Here is a 10,191-nt window from a genome sequence, read left to right as displayed (position 1 = left end):
CTGACATTCCATCTGGAAAACACGCTTCAAAAAGTGTTTCTAGTGTTATATATGTCTGCGACCATATACCTACTTATGATGTGCCTTATTATGTGAAGCTTTTTCTCGCCTTCTTTAATTTGAATGTTTAAAATCTTGTATTAACATAGAAATCCAATAGAATTTTTTCTTCAGATTCTTGGGCTTTACAGTTTGTGAACATTATCATCGGAATGAATATACGTCCTATTTGTAGTAATTTATCAATTTTTATTCACGGAATGTTCATCTTATATCAAAATCGCTTTGCTGAGGATTTGAGCGCATACCTAAATTTACAGCCCCTGCTTGGCAGCCCATTCAGTCCAGGATCCCTTGTAGTTGCGGGCACTAGAATTCGATAAAAAAATATTAATTTCTTCATCAATTAAAATCAGATTGCGGATGATGATCCCAGCACCGGTTGTGGAAGCTAAGAGGACCAATGATAAGGATTTGAAGCAGAAGTGTTCGAAGCAAATTGCTTAACCAAGACTACGATCATCATCCAAATCGGATCGGTAACGTACTTGGTGTATCCGAGGCGAGTAGCCAGATCGGCGGCCGTCTGCGCCCTTCCACCAAGTTTACAGTGGAAGATCACCTCCTGGTCCGGACTTGGCTTGTCATGACCGAACTTAGCCTTGAACTCATCAGCCGAAAGGTTCAAAGCCTGCTCCAGTGTTGGCACTGAAAATGTAATGGCGAAAGGGAAAGGACTACAGTCAGGTGAGGTGCTGTTAATGGAAGCGTATCCGGGTTGTGACGGGAAGGTTACATGTTTGACTCAGAAGCGATGATTTGATGTATATACGATTGGCGCCCAACAATCTTACTTTGTATACCCCAAGGGAGTAATGGTGTCTATGGCCATTTGACTTCGTCTTCCGGTTCGACAAGACATGATGATGTAGTGATCTGGTTCTGGTTTTGCTACTCCGTATAAACGCCGGAACTCCTCGGTAGTGGTTTCCGGCGAAAACGCCTTGGCAACTTGCTCAACTAATTTTTCGCTTTAGAAAATGCTGAGTCATTGTACCAAGATAGAGGCACTACTTACGTGGAATGTTGATGCTGGTAGGAATTTGACCAGTGGCGGCAAGTTCGTCTGCACCACGCACATCGATGAGCACCTTCTCCGGATGGTTCGGGAGATCCAGGACTTCTTCGTAGGTAGCGATCGACATTTTGTTAGACGAGAAGAGGTTCGATATCTGCGTAAAGAACGAAGGCACAAATTGAACTGAGCTGCGATTTTGGGGAAGCTATGTTGCGGTTGAATGGGATAGGGCTTTTGGAGCTTATCGATGTTGTCAGTGTGTCGCAAGATAAATGGTGATAAGATTCTGTGTACATTGAATTCGTTAGTGATTGCTTACTTATTTGTATCTGCTTACCGAAAACTGCAAACAAAATTGTACATTTGCAGAACAATTATTCGAATTCTTATTGCAAATATTCGTTCTCAGCAAAATAAACATCAAGCGTTTCTTCAAGATTAATTCAAACTAAGAATAGCTTTTTATGATTTTGGTACAGGACAGGTTAATGTATTATTCTATTCTTTATTTGCAGATATAAAAATAAGAATGTTGATTCATAATTACTGATTTGTTCATCATAAAAGATTACCAACCCATGTTTTTTAGTTAGTACGGTACAGTGAATTTGTCATTTTTTGTTTTCTCATCATGTGTATCCTGTGACCATAGCGTCACGAAGTATAATTCGGTACAATGGTTGTACAGCTGTCCCGATAAGCTCACCTCAGAAGTGATTCAGCAAAGAGTTTGCAACTCGCAATTGTTTCTAAGGGATTTGTTATAATTTAATTTTTTTTAATGTACAGTAATTTATTATGTTTGCTTCTTATTTCATATACGCATTTAAACAATTTTTACAAAATTTTGCAAAGAAATAGAAATATCGATTGTCAGTGAAAACATGGTGGTTCATGAGCATGTCTTCTTTTTCTAAGTCATTTTTAGCGGAATAACATTTTCCAAAATATGATCAACAAAAATGATATTGTTGGCTCACAGAATAGAGAATGAAAGCAGTAAAAATAAAGATTATTCTTTTGATTTTGTTTTTTTTTCGATAACGAAAACTTCACAATATGTCTCACTATGTCGTTGATTTCTTGAATTCCTTTCTTTATCCTGCTATCTCTAATCCCGATGAGTTCTTGTCAAAGAATATCAGACCACATTTTCGTGATTCAAAATAATGTAGTAACATGAAATGAAGGCGGCTGTATTCAATATTTTCACTGCTTTTCTGACAATGGAGTGGTTTTCAAGCTAGTATTGATTCGATCTCTCCCTATCTCGATGATCCTTTCGATATCAGAACGTGGAGAGTCTACTGTACATAGTTCAAAATATCTGATAAACACTACCGCCTACTGACGACAAATTACTGAACAAATTAGATATGCAGCATACTACCCATAAAAAGCATATTATGACCCTACAGTAAGACCCGTGCGATACCCAATCGAGACAAACACCGTGTGCGCTACACGAATAAACGACAAGTTGATTCATATCGAGTGAGTAGAAGAAACACAAATCCATGTAACACGACACTACCTTTTTAATTTACACAATAAACAACAGGCCCTGAAGAAGATCCCAACAACTGGATCGAAACGTTGGCAATGATTTAAAATAATCAACGCTTAATTCGTGACTGAAAGCCGAAATCCAATTATCATAAAAAGCATAAATGCCCCATATGGAAAAGGTAGAAAGTGAGGAAATAGCGCACATAGAAGCACATTTGTTTGATGCTTCTTTGCGTCTTCAAAGTTTTGATACATTTATTAACATGTTCCACCTCAAAAATAATAAAAATTACTGTAAACGTGATTCACTTAAAAATGTGTTCTCAACGATGTGTTGAACCAAAAATTTAATTTTGCATGTAGAAAGACACAAAAACTACGACACTATAATTGAAATTTGCCGAGATAAAATATCACCTGAAAAATCTGATTAAAATTAACATCATTGAGTCCGCTTCTTTTACATGCATCCATTGGACGTAAAATTACATGCTTTTTAGATAGTGCGTACTATTCTTTCAGATTAGTGTCTTTGAAAACATGAGTAGGGTCATAAGACGGCAATATTTGGATTTTGAGACGATTCAACTCAATCTACAGTTTGATGAAATAAAACTTTTGCTCTTCAACTCGATATTAAAAAAAATCCAAAGCAGCTCTAAATGATTATAACTATATGTAGTATAATTGAATATTTTATTAAATTATTATTGAATATAATTTTAAATACATGTGTACCCAATCGCAAATTTTTCACTTTCGCATTAGAGAAAGTTGGGGCAAAAGATTCTTTTCAAGATCCTTCCTTTCGGTCGAGTTTTTGTTGATTGGAACAAGATGCAAATAAAATCTATTTTATTTGTTATGTTAGAACGTAGCTAGGACTATCGTAAGGAGGTGTACGAGTTTTGGCATAAATGTTTGGAAGGCAATTTTGATCCATAGTGGGGCAAAGGTTCAAATTGGCGGAGCAAAAGTTTTAGCGCTATATTATTTTCCGAAAAAAACTTGAAAGTGGCTCAAAACCTACATACAGTTAACTCTTTCTTACTCGATATCGAGTTAGAGAACCATAGTAAAATTTGGTTTTCATGGCTAACTCGATGGTCCCTTGGATTGCAGATGCACTGGTTTTGTGTTCTGTAAGTCGATACCTCCCTAACTCGATGGTCCCTTCAATATCGAGTAAGGGAGAGATGACTGTAGTACCTTCAAATTTTTCGATTTGGCTAAATATTCCTGATCGTGCGGAAGATGTCATCAAAATTTTCCATTTTATTTTAGTTTTCAGAAAGCTGTTATTGTTAGCTATGGGACAAAAGGTTGAAAATATGTTTTTCAAAGAAGGCAAAATTTCCCACCGTGCAAATCGTTTTCGACCTTTTGTCCTTTCGACATTTTGTCTTTCGACCTTTTGTGTTTCAACCTTTTGTCCATAAACCTGTTTGTCTTCCACGGATGAGGCACTAGACTGATGCGAATTTTGAAATTTTTGCTCCCCTATGCTTAAACGGTGTCAATTATGATAAAAATCATTCTCCTAAAATTTGAAGTGATTTGGAAGAAATTTGGCTGTGCACACGCCATTTAAGGTTTATATGGAAAATTTGAAGTTACTATGAAAACGGCAAAGCTTTTGTGTTCAGTCCTCTAACTGCTCGAAATAATAATCTATGGAAAAGTGAACAAACTCTTATCATGTGTAATCTTCCCAGCTACAACTTTGCCGAAGACCACTACTTGATGGGACGTAAGGATAATTTGTTATTATTGATAACAAAGTCTAAACCATGCAGAGATGATCATTCAATTACTTTCAGAGCAACACTGCTTTTTTGTTGTAGAACATAGGGAGTCAATGCCGGTTATGGACCCTTTGCGTATTCCCAACTAACAATTCAGAGCCACAAACAAGCATGCATGTTTAATTATTGTTCAATAATGGTAATGGCAGCTGAATAAAAAATTTGCTCTATAAAGAGCTGAGAAGGTGCTTTTTTAACACAAACTAAGATCAATGTTCAACGTTATGCATTAGAATGAACAAAAGTTGAATCGCCACTTATTAAACGTTTCCAAAGATTCTCATTCGACGAGTCAAGATTGTTTTACTAATGAGCTGAACAAGACATGTTTCCCCCAATTAAAAAGCCAATATTCCACTAAACCAATGTATATGTATAAAAGGATATTCAGAAGACGAACTAACGTTTTACTTGCGTCGCACTTCAGCTATTCCCACATGTTTAACATAAGCATGAATAAGAGCTGAATAAGTATCTTATAAAATCCTAATTCAGCTTCAGTATATTATAAGAACAGTTGATCCAAAAGAGGCCAAAATGACGATTAACAAACACATTGTTCAGCAATAAATAAGTCTTGTAAAAGCGATCACACTATAGCTAAATTTCATAAAATGGACAAAATATCCGAAATTCATGTTGAGTACCGAATGCATTTCAAAGCTCATAAATTATGCTTTCTTAAAACTTTTGAAATAGCTGTTCAGAAAATAAACATGGTCAGTCTCCAGAAATGCAGAATTATTGTGAAAAACAAAAAAACATTTAAGCTAAGTACTCCGAGTAGAAGCAAAGTACTGACAAGCAAAGCGTGATATTGACTTGATTGACATAAGAGATAAAATATCTGAAGACAATATCAAAATGTTGTTCCTGGAACTTCTAAACCTATGAAAAATTTGATGTACGCAGACCTAATGAATCGCTCGCAGCTATTGGTAAAATCTTGCAGAATCTAAATATGACATACCAATTTTGTTCTAGCAGTTTATTTGAGATATCATTTCCAGATATTTTATATCATATATCTATCAAGTTAATATCACTTCTAGCTATCCATATTATATTTTCTATTTTTAAGCTTTTTTCGCCTGCTCGGGATGTTTTTCCGTACAAGAAAAATGGAAATTTCTTTGACAGAATTGATTAAATAAATTTCTATAGCCAGCTACATTTGAAATGACATTTCTTCACAACTGAATAAATACTGCGCTCTAAGAAAAATGATTTACTTGGCCATTTCCGAAAGTAAAAATCGCATCAAGATATTCGAATATTTTTCTATTCAGGTGGGTTCTGAGGACTAACCCTTCAAATGATTCAAATATATTCATACAGAGAACTTTTACTTCAATGCATATGTAATAGGTTTATGAAAAGTACAAATAAAAAAATAATCAAACTATAATTTATAAAATTATTTAAATTAATTAATCAGTTTTGAACAAACTAAAACTTATTTTGAAATTACATTAATCATTTCAGACTGTTTTTACTTTGTGTAAATAAACATTATTTTGACCAACATCGACATAAATTTTCTCACTGTGCGCTAAAAATAGCCGACTGAACTCAGCTTGGATCAGCACTAAACAGCAGCTGAATAATATGCTTGTTCAGTTGTAGATTAGCGTACCATGCGTTGATGACAAGTTGTCGAATAGAAGCTCGAACATGGTCAATATTCAGCTATGAGAAGTTAATATTTTGCACTGGACGGTATAATCATCAATTCTAGGATGGCGCAGATGGCAAGGCATACCGCTGACGATTGGAAGGTCTCGAGTTCGAATCCAGTATACAGGCGATTTTTAAATAAGATTGATTTACTATCATAATAATAGTGCACACTACCAGTCTTGGGAACTGTGACCACAATTCACCACAGTTCATCGATACTGCCATTCCACCAAAACACAAAGCAGCAGCAGCATCAATACCATCAGGCGTTGCGCTGCCAACGGTTCACACACTGCTTGACTGTTTTTGTCTCTCCACTATGACCATTTTCGGGCAGCCATTCCAAGCTGAATGATTGAAAAAAGTGTTAAATCATTCAATCGCTAATATTTCGCTTGTGTTTTCAACTAATTGAAATCTATTAGCTCTAACAGAAAGACCACAATCATTCCGTTACGATACATATAAACAAGTTCAATTTCATACTGCCTTTATCGAGCAAAAATGCAAAACCCCGAAAACCGCAAAAATCGTGTCACCACTGTGCTCGAGTCATTTCGCATTCGAGGTTGAAAAACGTTAGGAAGAAGAAGATTACATTTTTGAAGAGCCGTGACATTTTTTTGTTTTGAACCGTCATGGTTTGCTTTGGATTCTGATGGTCGTGTAGAAAGATGTAAATGTAGAGGCGGTAAATGTTTGCTCCAGTACTTTTCTCATCCCTGCACACTACATTTATAAAGTGCGTAGAAAAATATTTTTTTGTTTTTATTAGTCTTTAATTATTTTTAGACCAGCCGTATAAAAGCTGAACTAAATGCTTGTAAAACGTTTTCAAAGCTGAAAAATAAAGTTGGTATTCAACGACATGCTTCAAAGTTTCTCCAAATTTGTGTGAACAATGCTTTAACAAAGGTTGGCCATGGAAATTATTAAAATGTTATAAAACATGATGCTGGATAAAACTGCCATAATGGTGTTTGTTAAATGAGTGAGTGTTAGTTGGGTTATGGACCCCATACAGAAAAACATAAAATTAACACTCAAAGCAACTTTATTCCTATGAAAATCCACCGGGGGAACTTCGATTACATTGTTAGTCAGCAGTTTCAGGCAAAATATTTGGTTTGAGACGCATAAATACAGATATTTGAACAGTTTTGTAAATGAAACCACACAAGAGGGTCCATAATACGCATTACCAGGTGAGTCCATAACAGGCTCGTCGGCAGCGAGCCGGATTACATGAGAATCAAATGGAGGGTCCATAATACGCAACGTCAAATTTGTAAACAATCCTATTATGGACCCCGGGAGGGTCCATAATAGGTATTCGGACAACAGTTTTTCAAATGCATATTTCGCTGGAAAAATCGAATGATTTTGTATGTTTTATAGACGTACTATGAAGTAAAGACATTGAATTTGTTGTTAGACTCCACAAAACGTATATGCGTCAGAGATATCATGGACCAATGCACGAGCTCAGTCATTGACGTTTGAGCGGTGCTATGTTATTTACGTTACCATGGTAGCTAGTGAATACGGCACCGCTCAAATGTCAAATTAGTGAACTCGTGCAAAGGTCCATTGCGGAAAAGCGTCTAGAATGAATTTCAGCTACTAAGGGGTCCAGCATTGAAACCCTAGTAGCCTGGATTACTTTGATCTATTCTACCCACCAGGAGCACCACTGTTGCCTGCCGAGCAGTTGGTTAAGCATGCAAAATGCAAACCCACTATATGATTATGTATAGCAATTTATCATGACGTCCAATCAAAATGTGGTCTTCGGCAAAGTTGTAGCAGAACGGATTTCACATAAGAAGAGTGTGTTCACTTTTCCATAAAACATTAAGACGAAAAGATAGAGGACTGAAAGAATGGCGTTTTCCATAGTAATCTCTATATAAACCTCAAATGACCTGTGCACAGTCAAATTTCTTCCGATTCATTTCAAACTTTGGGAGGATGCTATTTACCATGATGCAAGTCATTTCAGCACAGGGGAGCCTAAATTTCAAAATTTGCAGCACTCTAATGGGGCACAGATATTTCCACCTCGTGTCCTAGCCAATGAGCTTTGGTTGAAGTTAGAGTGTCCATTTTTCGGCTATTTTGCTCGGCCCGGTATTTCTAAGATTAGCAATAAAACTGTTATTTTGATTGAAATAGAGGTACAAATTGGACAAAGCAATGTTTTTTTAGTGAAATAAAAAGCTAATGTAACTTTTCAAGATAATGGGTGGGATGAATAAAAAGCGTTGAACTTTACTACATGTAGCATCTACTCAAAAACAAAATACAGAATGTTTGCTACACTTTGGTATGATTACAAAACCTTTCGAACATGTAGTACCTACTACTCTCGAACATGAGCAGTGACTAACGCTGCACGTTAAGGAAAATCCGTTCAGAGTGACGCTAAAATCAATCAAGGTGAAGATGAATCGAAGCCAAACCTCAAATTTTCAAGAGCACAAATCTGAAGAACCAAATATCCGTTTAATCTGAAAACTTAATCGATTGCTCACTTGCTGGTGGTGACCAATCGATTAAGTTTTCAGCTCAAACGGGTGTTCGGTTCTCTAGATTTGTGCTCTTGAAAGTTTGAGGTTTGGCTTCGATTCATTTTCACCTTAAATCATGCATATAAAGGGGATGCCACATTTGTCGCTTATTCACACGACAAAGCGTGTGAAAGTATGAATAATACTTCATTCCCGCTATACATCGCGTAATAGAGCATGGACACAAATTCATGTAAGTTATGTAATTTTACACGGTTTGAAGTATAAATTTGAGATAAATCAGGCATTCTCGTCATGTGCATGTGAATTTTAAGATGGTTTGACAATAAAGATTATTGTGAGAATTTTGGAAATTTATCCAAAATCGGTATCCTATGAAGAGATCTTGAGTTTACAGAAGCATAAATTATAGACAGTAATGAGATTCTGATGCAAAATCTGATTATCTCAGAAATAGCTTCTCAAAAATACCAAAATAATTTGAAAAGATCAATAACCGAATCAAATGCCGGATTTTAAATATTGCCACAAGAATCCCAGAAAGGCTTACATAATCCCAGAATTATTATAACAAATCTAGAATGTCTATCAGAATCCCAGAATTTTCTTAAAAAATCTGGAATTCCAAAGGAAATCCGACTTTCTTGGATGTCACAATTCTCACGTATAGTTCAGTTACTTTATAAATACCTGAATTGCCAAAATTCACGTGTTGGTTCAAAATTCCTACGGTAATCTTACCGGAATCTCAAAACTCTTTTTGAAATCTCACATTTTTAACGGGAATCTCACAATATCTTTCCAAATATAGAAGCTGAAATTTTTTTACTCACATTCTTATTATTCGATTCAATTCAACAATCTCAAAGCATGAGTAGCAACCTCTGAAGCTAACTACTAGTAGCTTTGTAGTAAATGCTACTTTTATTCATACCAACACGTTGTTTGTAGTATATTCGAAAGGTGTAGTGTAGTGAAATGACACAAACATGTTCCACTCGTGCTCCACATATAGCATTCACTACCGAGTAGTAGTAACCTTAACATTACTACATTTTATTCATACCGCCCAATATCTCGTAGGGTGCCGAGCCACTTGGGCACTCCCGTGATTCACTTTGCAATGCGGGTTTTCTGTCGGCCAAATTCTGTGAAACTTTGCAACTAGAAGCACTTCAATACGACGCATATAGTGGCCAAGTATGAGCTCAGTAGCTTTTAAAAAAACTCACTGCCGAAGTGTATCAAAAGTGCCAAGAATAGGATCTGGCTCCCTATATGACTTTCTTATTCTGATGAAGTAACTTAGCAAAAATCAAATCTTTGCTTACGGGTTTGCTAGGTTCTTTTTTATTTCTCTGTAACACTTATGAAAGAAAGGGTGTTAAAAATAAGTCATAATTTTAAAACAATTTGCTTCAGATATTTGAAAAGTCATCAATACTTTAGAACAAAAGAAACGTACAAAGAGCAGGTATTGTAGAATATCATGCTGAAAGTTAATCACTGGAAATTATTGACTGAAGTTTAAACGTGTTTTCAAATTTGCTTAGCTTAGGCTTATAAAAACGACTAATGTTGAAGAGAA

General features: G+C 35.8%; 1 protein-coding gene across 4 annotated transcripts in view; it reads right to left on the bottom strand.

The window, feature by feature from the left end:
* Positions 1-228: 228 nt before the first annotated feature.
* LOC5567129 (heat shock protein 67B2) overlaps positions 229-10,191 on the bottom strand; it is a 30,064-nt gene continuing 20,101 nt past the window's right edge. For 3 of the 4 annotated variants that reach the window (XM_021841100.1, XM_001651495.2, XM_021841101.1), the window contains exons 2-4: positions 1,079-1,232; positions 549-708; positions 229-369 (exon numbers count right to left, since the gene is read on the bottom strand). In XM_021841100.1, the coding sequence (XP_021696792.1) occupies positions 315-369; positions 549-708; positions 1,079-1,205 (342 nt within the window). In that variant the 5' untranslated portion in view covers positions 1,206-1,232 and the 3' untranslated portion in view covers positions 229-314. Of the gene's footprint in view, positions 370-548; positions 709-854; positions 1,021-1,078; positions 1,233-10,191 lie in introns of all 4 variants that reach the window. The other variant, XM_021841099.1, reaches the window with a different exon arrangement.

The sequence above is a fragment of the Aedes aegypti genome, chromosome 2 (genome assembly GCF_002204515.2).
Source record: "Aedes aegypti strain LVP_AGWG chromosome 2, AaegL5.0 Primary Assembly, whole genome shotgun sequence".
In the NCBI taxonomy this organism is placed as follows: Eukaryota; Metazoa; Arthropoda; class Insecta; order Diptera; family Culicidae; genus Aedes; species Aedes aegypti.
Note: the sequence above shows the minus strand (reverse complement) of the source record. Positions and strands in the feature narration are given on the sequence as shown.